The 20,953-nt window shown below is 35.5% G+C and overlaps 1 protein-coding gene and 1 non-coding gene across 7 annotated transcripts in view; one reads left to right on the plus strand and one right to left on the minus strand.

Annotated features, from left to right (window-relative positions):
- Nucleotides 1-20,953, plus strand: part of ASCC1 (activating signal cointegrator 1 complex subunit 1) — an 87,685-nt gene that overhangs the window by 17,129 nt on the left and 49,603 nt on the right. For all 6 annotated transcript variants that reach the window (XR_004139607.2, XM_010984188.3, XM_031461100.2 and 3 more), the window contains exon 6: nucleotides 14,825-14,961. Coding sequence is in view for 5 of the 6 variants with exons in the window: in XM_010984188.3 (XP_010982490.1) it covers nucleotides 14,825-14,961 (137 nt within the window). In the remaining variant the exon portion in view is untranslated. The remainder of the gene's footprint in view (nucleotides 1-14,824; nucleotides 14,962-20,953) is intronic.
- Nucleotides 15,327-15,433, minus strand: LOC116156160 (U6 spliceosomal RNA). Its single transcript, XR_004140007.1, has one exon. It is a non-coding gene; the product is annotated as a U6 spliceosomal RNA (small nuclear RNA).

The following is a 20,953-nucleotide window of genomic DNA, read 5'->3' on the forward strand; positions in this document are numbered from 1 at the left end:
GTCTTGTGGATTTCACTTTATGATGTGCAGATTGTTGTTCAGCCAAAGTCTCAAAGAGAACTTTATGCAGATTTCCGGAGTCCTTTTTTTTTTTTTTTTTTTTTTTTTTGCCTGACATCCTCTTTTTCAGTGCTTGGCCCTGCAAGTTTTATTTGCCTTGCATTCCCAAATTCCAGTTTTTGTCCCCTCAACTCATTGGGATCACTGGGCTCTGTTTGGGTTCCCTACTCTGTTCCACTGTCTCTAAATTGTCTCCATTCAGAAAGCTAAGATGGGGCTCAGTCAGTCTAGCACCTTCTGTTACCCAGTGTGTGAAAACACTTGTTTTGTATATTTTATCTAGCTCTCTAGTTACTGATGGCAGGAGGCTAATCCTGTAGGACTTAATTCTTCTTGGATAAAAGGAGACATTCTCATACAGTTTAAAATTAGGGTATAATTCGTATAACATAAGTATATAGTTCAGTGGTTTTTAGTATATTCATTATATTACCCAACCGTTGCCACTATCTAATTCTAGGATATTTGCATCACTCCTAAAAAGATACCCCATACTCATACTCATTAAGCTATCACTCACCATTGCCCCCTTTTCCCAGCTGCTGACAACCAGTCATCTACTTTCTATCCCTATGGATTTGCCTGTTATGAATATTCCATATAAATGGAGTCATATGATATGTGGCCTTTTGTCTCTGGGCATCTTTCATTTATAATGTTTTCAAGGTTTATCCATGTTTTATCATGTAACATTACTTCATTTCTTTTTATGGCCAAGTAATATTCCACTGTATGAATATACCACATTTTGTTTATGCATTCATCACTTGATGAATGTTTGGGTTTCTGCTTTTGGACTATTATGAATAATGCTACCATTCATATGTGTTTTCTTCTAATAATTTGTAACATCTTAAGGTTGAGTTTACCACTATTTTTATTCACTTAACTGACCTTGATTTGTTATATAAAATAACAAATAATTGGTGAGCTCTTGCATTGTGCTAGACACTGTTCTTAGTGCCTTCTTGGCTTATTTTGTTTAACTTCCAGTCCATCTGTTATAAGGTAGATATTGATATTCCATTTTACTTAAGAAATTGAAATTGAAGCTTAGAGAGGATAATTTTCCCAACGTACCATAGCTAGTGGGTGCCACCATGTGAAGTAGGGTAGGTGATACAAAGTTGTGTAGGACCTAGTAATGGCTCTAATTTATACAACCCAGTAGAACAAACAGATGAAATTAATTCTGGGAGTCACTGTGAGAAATTATTGGAATGGAAAAAAAGCCTTTTTAAATTGAAGATATTTTGATGGTTGTTTGTCTTTTAACCAATTGTACCAATCTTTAAGCATGTATTTTCATTGGGACCATCCTTGACTAGAATTAATTTGCACAGTATTTGAGGATTCCAAAAAAGAGCAGCAGAGGGAGAGGATATAGCTCAGTGATAGAGCACATGCTTAATATGCCCGAGGTCCTGGTTCAACCCCTATACCTCTATTTAAAAAAAAAGGCAAAAAAAGATACTCTATTCTATTCTATCCAAATCATATTCTATTACTTAATTGTTGAAAAAAGATATTATATGGATCAGATATTATTTAAAAGGAGGTTTTTTTTCAATAGGGATATCCATCTTCATTTCTGAATCAGGACTGAAAGAGGTGAGATTCTTTATCTTTAAAAATCGTCCACAATCAAAAGAGAGGGAATTATATGAGGTTGAGGATCTTTGAGGGTCATTCTTAAAATTCTGCCTTTGATGGCTATTAATGCTTATTTTAAAACATTGTTGTAAAGTCACATTTTTGATACAACAGACAACTTTTCTACTCCCAGGTCTCATCCTGTCCTTCCTTTACCCTTCCTTGAACTTCTTTTTTCTTCCTTTGAAATAGTGGCCTTGTTTTCTCTCTTCGTGTGATAGCATGTTTGTCTTTGACTCTCGAAGGAAACTGTGACTTTACCTTTTAGAATAGCGTTTCCTGAAGTCACTTTCCTTTGTGCTGATCAATTATATAAGAAACGTTGTTTGACTACAGACATTATCACCATCATCCTTGTGCTTCAGCTCCCTAAGCCTGAGTACTTAATGTAGGATTTACCTGCTCATAGACACTGGTAAGATATTTTTCATCTGTGTGATCTGCAGATAAATTGCACCTTATTTTTTCACTCTTTTCCTCTCTTGCATTAAGATTCAAAGATGTCTCACTGTCTGCAAGTTCACAAAGTATATTAAAACCTTGTATATCTCTCCGTCTATCTATAGCTAGTAATGCTGCTATAATTCCATTTTATCTCACAGCAGGGTCCAGTGAAAGCACATCAGTAATGAAAAACAGTAATTCAAAACTGTGTTTGGTGGAGCATTCTGAGGGCTTATAGATCTGTCTGAAGCAACAGGGGATTTCTCAGGCTGCATGGAGAACCTGAATAGAAACTACATAATTCTGCTTATATTGTAGTGTGAAGGCTGACACTGGGCAGAAATGGCTAATGGATCTGGGGTTTGTCCCTTTTCTACCAATTAGGATTATTTTTTTCCATTTAGTATTATTCACCGAATAAGCAAATTTATATGTGAAAGCCTTAGAGTATAATTTAGGATTTTTCATGGACGAGGGGAATTGCAGGATTTGTAATTATCTTATAAAGTAACTTAGAATGAAGATGGGATAGAGGCATACCTTGGAGATAGTGTAGGTTTGGTTCCAGGCCACTGCAGTGAAGTATATTGCAATAAAATGAGTCATGTGATTTTTTTTTTGGTCTCCTAGTACATATAAAAGTTACCTTTATACTTTACTATAGTTTATTAAGTGTGCAGTAGCACTGTGGCTAAAAAATGTACATACCTAAGTTAAAAGTAATGCTGTTGATAAATACAAAACAGAAATGGACTCATAGACATAGAATACAAACTTGTTGCCAGGGGGGAGAGAGGTGGGAAGGGATGGACTGGGGAGTTCGAAATTTGTAAATACTGACAGGTATATATAGAATAGATAAACAAAATTATACTGTATAGCACAGGGGAAAATATACAAGATCTTGTGGTAGCTCACGGTGAAAAAGAATGCGACAATGAATATATGCATGTTCATGTACAACTGAAAAATTGTGCTCTACACTGAAAATTGACACAACATTGTAAACTGACTATAACTCAATAATGTAAAATTAAAAAGATAATGCTGTTGGAAAAATGATGCCAGTAGACTTGCTTGACTCAGGGCTGCCATAAAATTTCAATTTGTGAAAAACACAGCATCTCTGAAAGACAACAAAGTGAAGCACAAGTACATGAGGTGTGCCTGTCATCTCTGGTTGTGATAAATGTGAACGCCTGAGTTCTAATGTTGGGTAGGAAAGTAAGAAAAGGAGATGTTGTAAGATTCATGTATTGCACCATTTGGATGGAGATAATTGTTGTGAATAGGTGTTTATCTTTTATTCACTCATTCACTGTTTATTAAACGCCTACCATTGGCTAGGCTGTGTATTTTATGATGAGCATTCTGGGCAGAGGAACTGGCACTTGCAAGGCATGGAGGTGTTCCAGTCTCTGTGTTCAGGGGAGAGTGAGGAGTTTAAGTCTGCAACCTAGAAAGTGGGCAGGGTAGGGAAGAGACAGGAGTTAAGAGTGGAAAGGTGAATGGTATCCAGGTAGTGAAACATCATGTGTGGTTTAAGGATTTTGAATGTATCTTATGGATAGTCAGGAACTGACAAAGATTTTAAGTAGGGGCTAACGTGATTGACTTAACATTGTAGAAAAAATAGCTTTGAAGGCAGTATGGAGGATGGATTGAGAGTTAAAGAGTCAGGTACCAGAGACGGCTACCAGTTAGAGACGATTGACACTTGAAAAAAAGACTAGAGTCTGTGGCATATTTAGGAGGCAATATATTCCCGAGTTATTTTGGAGGTCTTCTCTAAAATGATGGTGATAATAGTACCTACCTTTAGTGTTGATTTGAAGAGTAAATGAGTTAATATTTAAGGTGTTTAGAGCAGAGCACAGCACATAGTATTGTGTGTTAGCTGTTGTAGTAATACTGTGGATTACCATGTGGGAGATGAGAGAAAGTGTGGCATCAAGAAGGAGCTGAGGGTCTGACTTGAGGAGGAGGTGTACCATTAACTCATCATTAGTGTTTGAATAGTCATTGTCTGTCTTTGGGAATAAATACAGATTGGTAGGTGGATTGCTAACTTAGTGCTTACAAGTAACTTACAGAGGAATAGTTAAGCTTTTAGAAAAGTGGGTATAGCTGTTTATTGTGCTCATTGACATAAGAGAGATGTATCCCTTGGTGAAGGGGAGAAGCTGTTTGCTCCTTTTTAATAGATAAGGATGTTTAGACAATGTGAGAACTTTTTTTGTTTTTGTTTTTGTTTTTCTGGTCAATGTAAAAGCTGATCCTTGAATATTTGTCCTTTGTTTTTAAGAACCTCTCTATTTTCCTGTAATTATGTCTGGATAGAATTTTTAAGTTGGAAGAATCAAAACCCTGTTTTCTGAAGCTGATTCAGCTTAACAGGGTATTTTATTAATAACATATATAATGACTCTGAAATCAAAGTCAGCTTTTGTAAACATTCTTGAAGAAGAGCAATGACTCAGCAGAGCCTGATTAGCTCTTGATGGTGCTTTGAAAGAGTAAAGATGGCGTTGGTTTGGAGTGTTGCGTAGTCATATAAAAAACAAGAAGAGGGGAAGCCTGTATTTACTCCATACTACTATGTGCCAGAGGTTTCAGAACAACCCTAAGAAGGAAATGTCTGTTTTAGAGATGATGAAATTGAGTTTCAGAGCAATGAGCAGTCACACTGTTGTTGGGTGGCAGAATTAGAATTTGAACCTAGGCCTGTCTGGTTGCAAACTCAAATGCTCTTTTTACCAGTCTGCCTTATGTGAATAACTTTCCTATGTGAATGAGGTTTACATCATCCACCCAGGAGTGGTTTTCTGGGGTTTGGCCATGCAGAAAGAAAAAAATATAATGAGCACGGGTAAGGCTTCTGTGCTTATTTCCTTTTTTTCTTTGAATATCAGGAAGTGAATTGATGGGTTCCTCACAAATACCTATTTTGTACTTATTTATAGGTTTTTGGGAGCGTGTGAAAAATCTATAGGACCTTTGACTTAGGTAAATTAAATTATCTCCCTTATCTTATAGAGAAGGAAACTGAGGTCTAGTGAGATGGTTTGCCTGATTATAGCTGGTTTATAACAGAGTTGGAATTGGAACCCTACTCTGTATTCCAAGTTAAAAGCCTTTTATAGGTAAATCCCAAACCTTTGATATGTTTGGAGTTCCTGGAAGATGATATATGTGAATATGATTTGAGGATTATTCCTTTGTCTCTGGCTCTCAGCAGGTACTGTGAAGGCAGAGTGCTGTAAATTATTTACATTCTGGGAGCTATCCATTCGGATCAGATTCATCGGTGTTCTTAACTCTCGTGTAATAGAGCATGGCCTTTGGGGTCTGAGTCTGAAGAGAAGCTTTCCTTCTGCTAGCTGACAGCTCTGACAGATGTGCCTGTGTCACACTCCATCTGCATGGACAGGATGGTTTGGGTTCTAACTGGGGCTTTAAGGAAGCAGAGAGAATGCTTCATGGTGGGCTAATCCATACTTCTCTCTCCCGGCCTTTTCCCCAAGCCTGACATTTGTAGATTTCTCTCTTCCTTGTTAATTTTTCATGCCGGTAGCACTGCTAGAAGTTCTGCCCCTGTGGAGCCCAATGCTGGATTAAAAGTGAAATCAGTGAAGGGCCTGTGATGATGTGGTGATTGCTAATGGAAAATCATGGAGCTGTGGTTTGAATGAAAGAGTTAAGGTCTTGCACCTGGGACTGCTGAGTTAGAATATGGCTTTGAACTCTGAACTGTGGCTGAGACTATCTGTGGAGATAGCTCTGAATGCACTTTTTCCTTAGATGAGACCTTATTTAACAAATAAACTGAGGCAAATAGATGTGACTTAGCCATAAACAAACACTTTTTCCCCCAACCTAGATAGAACTGCCCTAGGGAATTCTTGTTACTTCACCCTTCACTTCTCCTTGCTGGGTGGAAGGTCACCACCATTAGAATTTTCTGGCGCCAGCCTGGGTGGCCAACCTAATGAAGTAAAATAGTTCCAGCTCCCAGTAATGGTGAACTTGGAGCAGGGCCCAGTGTAATTAAACCCCTGGAGTAAAGAATTTGTTGTTGGCCTTTATTCATTTCAATGAAGAGGCTTGCGGGTAGGAATATGATATATTCCAAGCAAAGAAAAATAGTGACTCTGGAGATTTATGCCATTGCCTTGAAGATTGTTTGGTTCCACATTAAATTTAGATAATTCAGTAAGAGGAAAGCTTTTTTTCATAGATGACATTGCTAGGCAGGGTAAAAGCTAGAGTGTTTCTCCATTTACTAAAAGACTGTCCAATAGTGTATTATATACATTATATAATCTCCAATACCGTTAAAGACTGAACTGTTATGACTCAGATTATGTGGCCTTTTAGGTAACCTGTCTGTTCCTTTCCTTGTTCTTTTGCGTTCTTTATGTTTTGTTTCCCAGCATTCAGTATTTTTGTGGCTAGTTTTGAACTCAAGTTGACTAAAGTGGTAGGCTCCCAAAAAGTAACGTAATGGAAGGAAAGTTCTAGGGCTTCTTTTTTCTAGGCAATAAGATAATAAATATGTGTTGTTTTAAATCACTAAGTTTGTGGTAATCTGTTACAGTGGCAATAGGATACTAATCATTTTAAACTTACAGAAGTTATAAGACTAAGGATAGTACCTTTTACTTAGATTCACTTATTGCTAATTCTTTATTTGGTTTATCATTTTTTTCCTCTTTTTTTTGGTTGTTATTTCTGAACTACTTTAAAGTGAGTTGCATATGTCATGGATGGCTGTACCCCTAATACCTTGATGTGTATTTCCTAAGAATCAGAATTTTTTTTTTACATAATAATTATATAATTCTCAACTTCAGTAGATTTAACACCGATACTTTAATTTGCCATCCACATTTTAATTTTGTCAATTATAGCATTTTTTGTTGTTGTTGTTGTTGACCCTCCAGTATAGGATCCAGTCTAGAATTAGGTGGTGTATTTAGTTGTCATGTCTTTTTAGACTTCTAGGGTCTGGAACATTTCTACAGCCTTTCTTTGTCTTTCTTGACACTGACTTAAAAAAAAAAAGAATGCTTCTCATTTGGGGTTTATGTGATGTTTCCTCATGAGTAGACTGAGGTTATACATTCCTGGCTAGAACATTGTGTAAATGATGATATGTCTTGATATATCGCATCCAGATATGACACCCTTCATTGATAATGTTAATTTTTATACCATCCAGTCAAAGTACTGATTAATTTCTTCATTGAATAGCTACTATTATTTTTCTTTCTAATCAGTAAACAATCTGAGGGAAGACATTTTAAGACAATGCAAATATTCTGCTTCTCAACAAAATTTCCCCATAGATTTAGCATTCTTTGATGATTCATACCTGAACCAATCTTTGCTATGATGGTTGAAAAATTAAAGTTTCCAACTCTGGTGTTTTCTCTGTATTTGCTGGTTGATAGTCAGTATTCTACTGTAAGAAACAGCCGTCTCTTATCATCTCTCTCTCTATCATTGATATAGACTCATACACTCCTATTTTTTAATAGTTTATAAATTATTACTTTTCTTAATTATTTCAGTGCTCAGATTGTCCTTAATTTAACCAGTGAGGGACCCTGCAAACTGGTTCCTGTGTTGGTGACATGCCTTCCTCCTGTCCCCCCACCCCCTGAGTATTTCTATACTTTCTGACATAACAAGATGTTTCAAGCTTATCTTGTACTTCTCTGTCCCAGCCCTGCAATCAGCCGTTCCTCAAAGGAACCCTGGTTCCTTTTAGTGGGAAATGGTATTAGAGACAAAACATTGGTGTTAGATATGCTCAGGATGTCTGCGCTTCTAGGCCCTTTTAGTAGACAGAGCTAGGAAATATGTATATGTATACACACATATGTACACATTCATGCATTTACATATTTTAGAAATCAAGAAATACCCCTGATTGCAGTCCGTCCCCACAGGGCTCTTTCCTGCTGTCCTCCCATTCTATATTTTTATGTCCCTCCTTCCACAGTAGGGATCCTGGCTTCCAGCACCAAAACCTTTACTCATTTGCTTAATCCTTTAATACATTTAAAATAGGTTTTGATTTGCTCTGCCCATACATCTGTAAGAAATAGACGTACTAAAAAGAATTTAGGGTTTGTTTACAGTTCTCTCCCTTCCCCCCTGAAAATAGATATGAAGTCAAATATTATGTTCATATGTTACTTGGATTAGTTCTCCCTTTTTTTAACCCCCTCTAGTGTGGATTTGGTATCCATTTAAAATGCAGTTGAGCTCATTTTTAGTTTGCTTTCAAATTTGGGTTCCCCTACCCCTTCCTATTCTTGTTTTTTTTGTTGTTGTTGTTTGTTTTGTTTCTTTTTTTATTGATGTATAGTTGATTTACAGTCTTGTATTAGTTTCAGGTGTACAGCAAAGTGATTCAATTATATACATATTTATGTACACTTTTTCATATTCTTTTTTATTATACATTATTACAAGATATTGAATATAGTTCCCTGTGTTGTATAGTAGGTCCTTGTTCCATCCTTACTGATTTAATTTTATTTTGAATATGTAGACAATCAACATGCTTCCAAAAGTCAAAACTGTACAAAAGGGCGTACTCAGAAGTGTCACACGTTCCTGTATCCCTTCCAGTTGTTCTCCTCATCCCATAGGTAACTGACTTCATTGCTTTCTAGTTTATTTGTCCTGTGTCCCATTTTGTAACTTATTTTCTTATTTTCCGTCCTTTCTTACACAAATGGTACCATATGTTCTTCTGAACTTTGTTTTTTTCATTTAACATTATGTCTTGAAAAATCACTCCCTATCAGTTTATACATGTGTTTATGCATAGTTTTCAACCAATCTTCTGTACTTGGACATATAGATATTTTTGTTATTTTGCAGTAATGGTGTAGTGACTAACATTGTGCACATATATATTGTTGGAGATGTATCTTCAGAATGAATTCCTAAAAGTAGGATTGCTGAGAGAATTAGATTGCTTGGACTACTATAACAGAATACAATGGACTCAGTAACTTAAACAGCAGAAACTGATTTTCTCACAGTTCTGGAGTCTGGAAGTCCAACATCAAGGTGCTGGTAGGATTGGTTTCTGGTGAAGTCTTTCTCCCTGGCTGTAGACAGCTGCCTTCTCACTATGTCCTCACATGGCCTTTTCTCTGTGTACATGTGCCCCTGGTATCTCATCCTCTTTTTATAGGACACAAGTCCTGATGGATTAAGTCCTCATCTATATGACCTCATTTAACCTTAATCTTTCAAGGCCTTATCTTCAAATACAGTGACGTTATGGGTTAGGACTTCAACATAAGGATTTTGAGTGGACACAGTTCAGTCCATAACACTAGGTCAAAGGATGAATACCTGTGTACCTTTTGTTTTGTTAAATTTTCATCCATTGGGGTTGTACCATTCGCATTTCCACTAGCAGTGTATGAAAGGGCCTGTTTCCTCACAGCCTCTCCAATAGAGTGTCAAGCTTTTGAATTTTTGTCAGTTTAACAAGTGAGTAGTGGTCTTCAGTGTAGTTTTAATTTGCATTTCTTTTTTTTTTATAAGTGAAATTGTACATCTTCCCATATTTTTGTATCTTTATTTTTGTAAAGTATCTATGTCTTTTGCCTATTGCTTAATAACATTTTTAGTTATTTTTCCTTTGATTTTTAAAAGTTCTTTATATATTAGAGATATTAGTCCTCTATCTGTGATATATCTTGCAAATATTTTCTTCTAGTGTATTGTCTGTCTTTTGACTTTGCTTGTATTTTTTGCCATGTAAGTTTTTCTCTTTTTAAGTAATCAAATTTACTGGTCTTATCTCTTATTGCATCTGGATTCCTAGTCTTAGGTTGAAGGCCTTTTTCTACATTCAAGTTAAAGAGGAATTTACTCATGTTGTTTTCTTGTATAGTTTGATTTTTTAACATTTCTTTAATTTGAGGTTTATTCTGGTTTGTGGTGCAAGGAATGGATATAATTTTATTTTATTTTCCAAATGGCTATCCAGTTGCCCCAATATAATTTATTAACAAAACTCATTTGTCTCAGTGATTTGAGATCCCAGCTTTCCCATGCACAAAGATATCTCTGTGTACATGGTGTTTTTAACATAGATTGGTAGACCTTTAGGAAGTCATCAAGTAGGAAGGGTCAAATAAGAGTTGATCAGAGATCAAGTAAACTTCCATGAGGATAGCTCTCAGCAGGTTGAGTTATAGGTGAAAACTTGTTTCAGGTTTGCTAGGATGCTCTTAAAAAGAAAAGGCATATACACATTTTTATATTTAACAGCTGTATTGAGGTACAATTTACATACCAAAAACCCTACCCGTTTCAAGTGTACAGTTCAATCACTTTTAGTAAATTTGCAGAGTTGTGCAATCAGTACCACAATCCAGTTTTAGAATATTTCTGTCACTCCAAAAAAATCTCTCATGCCTGTTTGTAGTCCCAGCCTTTATCCCAGGCAACCATTCATCTTTCAGTCTCTATAAATCTGCTCTTTTCTGGATATTTCACATAAATATGTAGTTTTTGCATCTGGCTTCTTTTTCTTAGCTATTGTAGCTATTGTTTTTTGTGGTTTATTCATATTGTTACTATATATATTGCCCAATATTTCATTGTATGACTATACTAAATTTTTCATCCTTTCACCAGTTGATGAACATTTGGATTGTTTCCACTTTTTGGCTCTTATAAATAGTATTTCTGTGAAATTCACTTACAAGTCTTTATGTGGACCTACAACATTTTTATTTCTCTTGAGCAGAGTCCTAGGAGTGAAAGGTCTGGGTTTTATTGAAAATGTTTAATTTTTTGAGGAACTGCCAAACTGTTTTCCAAAGTGGCTGCTCTATTTGACATTCCTCCTAGCAATGTATGAGCAGTTCGGTTTCTCCCTATCCCCATCAACACTTGTTATTGTCTGTCTTTGGTTATAGTCATTCTGATGAGTGTGAAGTGATATCTCATTTTGGTTTTGGTTTGTATTTTCTAAAAGACTAATGATGTTCAGCATCTTTTCATATGTTTATTAGCCATTAGTATATCCTCTTTGGTGAAATGTTTATTCAAATACTTTGCTCATTTTTTAAATTGGATTGTATATCATTTTATAATAGAATTTTAAAAATTTAAAAAATATTTATATTTATCTGATAACATGATTTGCAAATATTTTTCTCCAAATAATTTTTCTCTGTGGCTTGTCTTCTCACTTTCCTAATATGTCTTTTGAAGCACAGGTTTTTAACTTTGATCCGCTTCAGTTAATCCTTTTTTTTTTAATGGTTCATGCTTTTGATGCTCGTGTCTCAGAGAAGTCAAGTATTAAAACTACTTTTCTTTTCATGGAATTATGAGATTTGCCTCATTTTTAGGACTAGCTTGGTGATCAGGCCCATTTGTTTTGTGAGCTTTATTGAAATGTGTAAGGCCTTGCCTCTGGGTAATGGCCACGTTGTTCTAGCATCCTCTGGGCAGTTGTTACTGGAGAGGCAATGTAATATTGATCAAAAGTGTAGGTCTCACTACCTGGATTTGAATTTTGGCTTCATACCTTCTTAGGAGTGTTACTCTGGGAAAGTGGCTTTTATTTCTCTGTGCCTCAGTTTCCTCATCTGTAAAATATAGATAATACTACTTCGCTCATAGGGTGTTTGTCTATTTAAAGTACATAGGAAATGCCTGGGGCAGAGTAAGGGCACAAAAAATATTAGCTTACTTATTGCAGTTCTCAACTAGAGTTTTTTGGGAGGGTGTGCAAATTGGAATCATTTGGGGGTGCTTTTTAATACTTGTATGCCTTTCTAAAGTGACAGATTCTGCCCTGGTTTACAGCAGCTGGGGTAATAAGCATTGTACTTAGTCTTCCTTGATACATTTCAAGTTGATTGTTCCTTAAAATCACTTTCATTACATGAGGCAATTTGGGTTGATGTGTAGAATCACAAAACTCATCAGGTGTAAAAATAGCGCAAGCTCCATTAACGCTTAGAAAGTGAATAATAACTCCTGTTGCCAAGCCAAAAACTAGGCAGTCTTAGGCAAACTAGTATAGGATAAAAGCTATGTGCATTTGATAAATAATTTTTTTTGCCTTTAGGGTGGTTTGTTAGTCCAGAGATCAGATTATGGGATAAGAACTTGCAATTCAAAGATAGAATTCCTGCTTTGCTCCTGTGGAGGAGAAGCTCCTCAACTTTTTTCTTCTCCTCATTTGCAAAATGAATTTAATGAAATTTGAAACCTATTTACCTTCAAATGGATTCATGATCTGATACGGGACTAGTAAAAAGACAGAAAATAGGCATAGGATTTGAATAGACATTTGATTTGAATAGATATTTCTCCAGAGGGGATGCACAGATGTCCAATAAGGACATGAAAAGATGTTCAGCATCATTGGTCAATAGCAAAAAGCAAATCAAAATCACAACGTGATACCAATTTACACTAGGATGACTATAGTAAAATTTAAAAAGAAAAATATTAAGTGTTGATGAAGGTGTAGAGAAATAGGAACCCTTGTACGTTGCTTCTGGGAATATAAAATGGTTCAGCTGCTGTGGAAAACGGTTTGGTCATTCCTCAATAAGTTAAACATAGAGTTACCATAGAACCTAGCATTTCCACTCGTTAGTATATATACAGAATAATTGAAGACGTATGTCAACGTGGAAACTTGTACACAAATGTTTTAAAAGCATCGTTATTCATAATAGCCAAAAGATGGAATCAACTCAAGTGGCTATTCAGGGATAAATGAATAAACAAATTGTATTATTTGCATACAGAGGAATATTACTCAGCCATAAAAAGGTTGAAGTACTGATATATGCTGTAACTTGAAAGAAGTTTAGAAACATGCTAAGTGAAAGAAGCCAGACACAAAGGTCATAAATGGTATAATTCCTTTTATGTACTATATCCGAAATAGGCAAATCCAAAGAGACAAAGCAAACTAGAGGTTACCAGGAAATGAAGGTTGGGAAGTAGTGAGTGATTATTTAGTAAGTATGAAGTGTTTTTATGGGGTGCTGAAAAAGTTTTGAAACTAAAGAGATACAGTGGTTGCACAGCATTGTGAGTACATAGTGTTAATACCACTAAATTGTATTTTTAAATGGTTAATTATATGTTAAGTGTATTTTGTGGGATTCACAAATATATTTACATTTTTTGCTTCTAGAGACAAAAGTTTTTAAGTGCAAGGACTGATGATACCAGAATAGGACGACCATATTTGATGTGACAATCTCAGTGTCTAGTTATCTCTCCAAATTCATTTTTCATTCATCTCTTTGCTAAGGACAATTTGTTCTTAACACAAAATATTTTACCTGAAAATACTGCAGTGTTTGCTAAGATAGAAACTTTTTTTATAAACATTGTATTATCTTTCGGGAAGCTAATAAAAGGCCCAGTTGCTCTGGAATGAATAAAGCTGATGAGGAACAAAAGCTATTCTTAGAACATACAATTAGGTAGCAGTTTGTTTTTCCTGGGCGTACCATTCTGTCAGGCTACCAGTTCCTTTTGTAAAAAATATTTCTTTATTGAGATGAAATTCACGTACCATAGTACCATAAAATTAACCATTTTATAATGAATGATTTCCAACATTGTAAATCAGCTATACTTCAGTTTTTAAAAAATGAATGATTCATTGGCATTTAGTGCACTAGCACTCTTGTGCAGCAACCAGCTCTGTGTCATTCCAAATGTTTTCATCACCCCAAAAGGGAATCCCATACCTGTGAAACACATCGTTGCCAGCACTTGTTTTCTACTTCTTTGATTATAGCCAGCCTGATGGGTGTGAAATGGTACCTCATTGTGGTTTTGTTTTTTTTTTAATCAAAAATTTTTTTAAGTGAAAATACCGGGGGTTGAACCTAGGACCTCGTCATGCATGCTAAGCATGCGTTCCATCACTGAGCTGTACCCACACCCCTCATTGTGGTTTTGATTTGCATTTCCCTAAATGGCTGAAGAAGTTGAACATCTTTATGTGCCTGTTGACCATTTGTATTCTTTGGAGAAATGTCTGTTCAAATCCTTTTCCTTTTCTTTTTTTAAAATTGGGTTGTCTTTTAGTTGTTGCGTTTTGTTAAGTGTACTTTATGTATTATGGACACTTTATGACCCTTATCAGATATATGATTTGCAAATATTTCTCCTGTTCTGTAGGTTGTCTTTCCCTTTGTTGATAGTGTCTTTTTTGATACACAGAAGTTTTAAAATTTGATGAAGTCTAGTTGATCTGTTTTTTCTTTTGTTGCCCATACTGTCGGTGTCATATCTAAGACTCCATTGCCAAATTCAAGGTCATGAAGATTTTCCCTTATTTTTCTTCTAAGAGTTTCATGGTTTTATGATTTTAGTTCTACACCATTGATCCATTTTGGTACAGGTTCTGTGTATAGTATGAGGTATGGGCTCAGCTTCATTCTTTTGCATATAGATATTCCGTTTTCCCAGCAGCATTTTTTGAGGAGATTCTTCTTTCCCCATGAAATTGTCCTGACACCCTGGTTGAAAAATCCATCTGTCATTAATATGTGAGTTTATTTCTCTACACTCAATTCTGTTCCTACCATTTGCTTTTGTATAACTGAACTCCTTATTTTTCTCCCTTTGGTGACAGGATCATGGGGTTGATAGCACCATTTTCCAGAATCCTAAAAAGCTTCACCTAACTATTGGGATGTTGGTGCTTTTGAGTGAACAAGAGATCCAGCAGACATGTGAGATGCTACAGCAGTGTAAAACGGAATTCATTGAGTGAGTAATCCACCGGAGTAGAGAAGGCTGGTTACCCTATATTGGCTTCTTTTTAGTATCACAGCTTATTTTTGGACTAGGGAGCTGGGTGACATGGGAACAAGGTTTGTTGACTCCCCCACTTGTAACACGTAATGTTGGATTATTGTCTGAAAGATTTAAAGTGGGATTTAAAGCATGTATTTACAAATTTGTATGGAAAGATTCTAACTTAAATCCTACTAGTTCAATAGGCAAATTTTGTTCTTTAACAGGACATCCCATTCTTTTTTCTTTTTTAAACATTTTTTATTGATTTATAATCATTTTACAATGTTGTATCAAATTCCAGTGTAGAGCACAATTTTTCAGTTATACATGAACATAAAAATATGGAACGCTTCACAAATTTGCGTGTCATCCTTGCGCAGGGGCCATGCTAATCTTCTCTGTATCGTTCCAATTTTAGTATATGTGCTGCCGAAGCGAGCACAGGACATCCCATTCTTCTCTTCAAAAGGAAATTCTCTTCATTATCTAGAAGGGTGTAGGTACTATATTAGTTTTCTTTGCTGTTGTAACACATTACTGTAAGCTTGGTGGCTTAAAACAACACAAATTTATAATCTCACAGTTTTGTGAGGCAAAAATCTGATACGGGTTTCACTGGGCTTAAATCAAGATTTTGGCAGGGTTGTGTTCCTTTCTGAAGGCTCCAGGGGAGAGTCCATTTCCTTGCCTTTCAAGTCCTGCCTCTAGAGGCCACCGAATTTCCTTGGCTAGTAGCCCCCTTCCTCCATCTTTAACGCTAATATGTTGCATCTGTCTGACCCTCACTCTGTTTTTACTTCTCTGGCCACAGCAGGACAGGTTCTCTGCTTTTATGGATGCATGTGACTTAATTGAGTGCACCCTGATAATCCAGAATAATCTGCCCACCTCAAATTCTTTAACCTTATCACATTCTCAAAAGCCTTTTTGCTAAATAAGGTAGTATATTTACAAATTCCAGAGAATAGGATGTGGGCATCTTTGGAGGGCTGTTATTCTGCTTACCACCTTAACTCAAACATTATAATATACTTCCTGAGGGGAGTATTCATTATATTTCAGAAATGCAGGCTTTAATTTTCTTTTTTTAATACAGGTATTTTTGTTTGAGTCAGTAAGGATACCAGAAGCTGTGCAAGCAATCTGTTTTGGCTCAGGGAAAGCATTGCTGTTCCAGGGGCAGAGTTGTTACTCTTTTTACTGTAAGATTTTAATTTACACGTACCTTTGACCTACCAGCTCTATTTCAGAGGGTCATCTCTCCCTGCCAGCCCCTTTACGCCTTTATCAGAGGATTGATGCAGAACAAGAGGAATTTGAAAATTAACTAATTTAAGTAGTTTTATTTTTTACTTAGTTATAATATACAGGTCGCATACTTTCTGACAAGGCCTTATAGAAATGGGTTACTGATTCATTGGGTAAAACAAGGTAAAAGGATTTAAATTTTTTTTCTGATTATGTTGCATATGAAACTATAATACAATGACTTATTTGTGGACCAGTTCTCTTTTTCCATTAGTTGTTTTGAAGACAAAATATTTTTCTTGAGCAAAATCATAAACTGATTTGGTTTGTAGTTGCCTGTTCTTTCTGAATCTCATACAGCAAAGGATACTTCTTTGCCTTGTTCTTTGTTCTTAGTTATGATGAGCATAACTATTTTCTATCTTACCTAAAATTAAAAATAATTTGGTGTTTATAATTAGATATTTACATTTTTTCTTTGCATAAAATGAAACTTTACGCTTTACCTTACAAAGCAGAGCAATTTTACCTTGTTTAAAAATCAGTTCTGATACTTTAACTTATTCCCATATCACTTTTTGCTAAGCCAAACTGAAAGCAGCTGCATATTTTTTGGCTGCCATAAGGATAATCCTGCTAAGAAAAAAAATTAAAGGCAGATAAAACATTTGTTTAGAGAAGTATTTGTTTTTTTACCTTATGAAAATCAGGTCACAGGATTTTAATCACTGAAGCTTTATCCTGAGCTATGTGAGGATTTAGCTGAGTTCCTTCCATGTCTCTTGGTGCCTTTTGTGACTAAATGCCAAATCTGAACCTTTTAAGCATGTCAGGGTTGGTGTGCATAGGGAATGAAGAGCAGCCTTAATAGTTCCTAAGAATTTTTGACATGACAGGATGAAAACAGTAATTGTAGTTTCTCAAATTCAGCAAAGCTTTTGAAATAGGACACGTTACCCTGCCAGAAATCTGCAGTGCAGGCAAAAATTTTTCGAAGATGCTCTTTTCAAAAAGCTGGAAAGATTTGAAACCAGCAAGTAAAGCAAGCCTCCCCAACCCTCTTCTCTCACCTTCCCCTCTGCTACACACGTTTAAAAAGTGTATAATGCAAAATTAATTTACCTCTGAGAAGGGGGATGAGAATCAGAATTGGTTGTTTAGGTTGGCTTAAAGTGCCTTGTTTCCCTAAAAGGAAGAAATGTCTCAAAAAAAAAAAAAGATATTTATTATAAAGCCCTATGGTAAAATGTATCATTTAACCTCTCTCTCTTCCTTATTCTTTTTTTTTTAAATACATTGTTTTAATATAATTATTTTGCTTTTTTTTGTTGTTGTTCTTTGTATTTTGGGGGTGGGTAATTAGATTTATTTGTTTTATTTGATTTTTTTTTTTAACTGAGGTACTGGAGATTGAACCCAGGACCTCATGCATGCTAAGCACATACTCTACCACTAAGCTATATCCTCCCCCCTATTCCTTATTCTTGATCTTCAGTCTTTTTACTTGGTATGCTGAGAAAAAAATGTCAGTAAATAATGGCATTTCTAGCCTGAACCATTGATGATGTAAATGTGACAAATTAAAATATAAAAGTGAAAAACACTGCAAATGAATAGACTAGTATATAATGTGCTGTAGCTTAATTTGATGACTTTTTAAATTGAGGTATTACATAAATGTGGCTATATTGGAATTTAATTAAAACTGTGGTGATTTATAGGTATTTTCATGAAATGAGTAGTTGAATATTTGTTTTAAATTTTGGGGCGGTGTTTGAGTTTAAGGGATATTACCTGACCAGAAATAGAACTTTGATTTCAGTTGATTAGAGGCCATGTAGCTGTATAGATTTCAACTGAATTATTCACGGTGTTCAGTAAATGCTGAAGCTCTAAATGTGTCCCTTGTGACTTTTCTTTGTGAGATGTTGAACACAAACAGTGCAGTGGCTCTGAGATATAGTCTGACAAATATGCAGCCCTTCTTTTGCTCTGGTGTCACTCTCCTCCTACCTAAGTGTTCCCAGTAGGCTGAGGTAAAACCAAGTAAGAAGTTAAAAAGGGACCAGAATAAGGAGAGAAGAAGAGGAAAAATACCCATGGACAAATGTGAGCTCCTAATCATTGCCTCAGCTGTCTCTCAGTTGAGTAATATGTTTACTGATGTCCCAGGTGGGATAGTTGGTCACCAAGACAAAGAGCATTTATCAGGCAAACCGTTGGATTTCTCTCCTCTTTAATTGTCCCTGTTGATAAATCCTAAGGATATGTTGAAAGAGTTTCTGTTTCTACTCATAAGGCAGACTTTACATCCTATTTCATCATTTTGTTTTTGGTAACCCATCTAATTCCAAGAGTTAGAGGTAGTTTAGAAATGAGGATACATATACAAAAGAAATGTTAAAGTCAGAGAGATCAAAAACCATAAAGATGGAATGAGAAGAAAATTCTATCTGAAAACCAAGATAATAATTGTACTAGAACATTAAAATTTAGTACGATTTTCAAGCATCAGTATACTCAAACTAAATTCCAAAAAGAAACACACCAGTTAACAGTTCTTTCTTTTTAAAAAGGAACATAACAATTTTGGGGGAGAGAATCATTTTCTGGTTCTCTGTCCAAGAAAAACTTGAGTAAATCTTAAAGAACCCAGAATGATGATGAGTAGTGTCTTCAGCCGGAGTGTTGCAGTAGGTACAGAAACATTGTTCACGTGGCTCTTTCTTACACTGACCCCTAGAAACTGATATTATATATAATTATAATTACATATAACCAGTAAAAACATTTCAGTAGGAAACTGAACCAGTGGTATAGTGCTTTGTGGTGATCTAACTATGCAGGAGTAAAGCTTAAAAAAATACAGAGAAATGTATGCGTACTATTAAACTTTTTTCCCCCCAAAGAAGTTTTGTTGACTACACTTTGATAGGATTGAATGGCAGTCTTTCATGTTGAATTGTTTGGCTGTTACTAGGAATGGAGATAACATTGTATTTTTGATTGAAGCTAAAGGCTTCAATCAGATAATAGTTCAGAGCTTATAGTTCAGAGCTTGGCTTGTTTCTGAATATCCCACTTAGTGGAGGTGGTTACAGAGATACTTATGATCAAGGCTGTTTCTTAGAGAAATTATGGTCTTGTGCAATAATGGCCTTGATGTTTTAAGGGAATGTTTACTATTAGGATTCTTAAGCTGCATAGAATCTCCTTATGGCCTTACTTAGTTAAATATCAAGAAAACTGCTCCTTGGGTGATGGGAGGGGAGAAAACATTTTTGTTTTGCTTTTTTTGAAATTGTCTTGATTAATCCTAACATCCTTTTGTCTTTGAGCCAGACCGCATTTTATTCAATGACAATATAGGCATGTGTCCACAGTCTCAAAATTGTCCCAAACAGCTTCTCCCTTTCCTCTGGATCATCCAATCAGTGTTTATCAGAGATTTATGGAGTACCTATTTTATATTAGGCACTGTCCCAGGTGCTGGAGATATAGGTGTAGACAAGATGGATGGAGTCCCTGGCCTTGTAGGGCTTGGAGAAGGCTCTGTGGTGAGCTGATTTTCAGTTGGTTTCAGATTGGCACAGCAAGGCCTTTACTGGTTGAAGTATAAGTCTGTTTAAAGGGCCTAGGAAGAAAGCAGGATGGTGGGTTTCACTTAACATAAAATAAATACATGTTAGCTTTAGAATAGCCAAAAATTGCAGACGTTAAACAAGATATCATTTGTAATATTACCACCTAAAGATAATTACCCCTAACACTTTAGAGCATATAATGCTACATTTTTATATGCATATATGTATTTTTTCTTTAAGATGTAATTTACTTACAGTAAAATGCATAGATCTTAAGTATAGTTGATGAATTTTGATAAATGTGTACACCTATGTAAACCTCACCCAAGTCAAAATGTAGAACATTGCCATCACCTTATGAAGTTCCTTCTTGCTCTTTTCCAGTAAATGCACTTCTGCCATAAGTAACTACTGTTCTGATTTCTATTACCATAGATTAAATGTGCTTGTTCTTTAATTATATAAATAGAATTATTCAGTATATATACTTTTGTCTTTGGCTTCTTTTGCATATGTTTTAAAAATTTTAACTTGTTAATGAATAATACATTTACGTGGTTCAGAAGTTTAAGTACAAGGGATATGGAGTGAGGAGTTTCATTCGCACTGCTATGCCACCAGGCACCCTGATCTCCTCTCTAAAGGCAACAGATGGTGGCAGTTTCTTTGTGTTACATCCTTTCAGAGATTTTATGTAGGTACAAGTTATATTTACATATATAAATTTTCTTATCTCCATCTTTTTCTCAAATAATGGAACTGATTAAATATTTCATCATGAGTTGTAAAATGGTGATACTTTAATTCCTTTATTACTTCTGCATTTATCAGTTGGAGTTCTTCTGAAAGAACTTTCCTTTATCGGCTTTGGTTGAATGTGTATCTGAATTCATAATTATTTCCTTAGGCTTGGCTCCTAGAAATTGAATTTCTTGGGCAGGGGGTTTCTGTTCTTGAAGGCTTTTTATAAATATTGCCAAATTGCTCCTAAAGAAATGATACGAGGTTGCACCTTCACTGTTGTTACATGAATGAAGTACTGTTTGCAATTTGTAGAAATAATGAGATTAAAACCAGAGAGATGGGCAGCACAGTAAATGTCTTTGTCAGTCAGAACTGTCATCACTTGG

This window comes from Camelus dromedarius, chromosome 8 (genome assembly GCF_036321535.1).
Source record: "Camelus dromedarius isolate mCamDro1 chromosome 8, mCamDro1.pat, whole genome shotgun sequence".
Taxonomy (NCBI): domain Eukaryota; kingdom Metazoa; phylum Chordata; class Mammalia; order Artiodactyla; family Camelidae; genus Camelus; species Camelus dromedarius.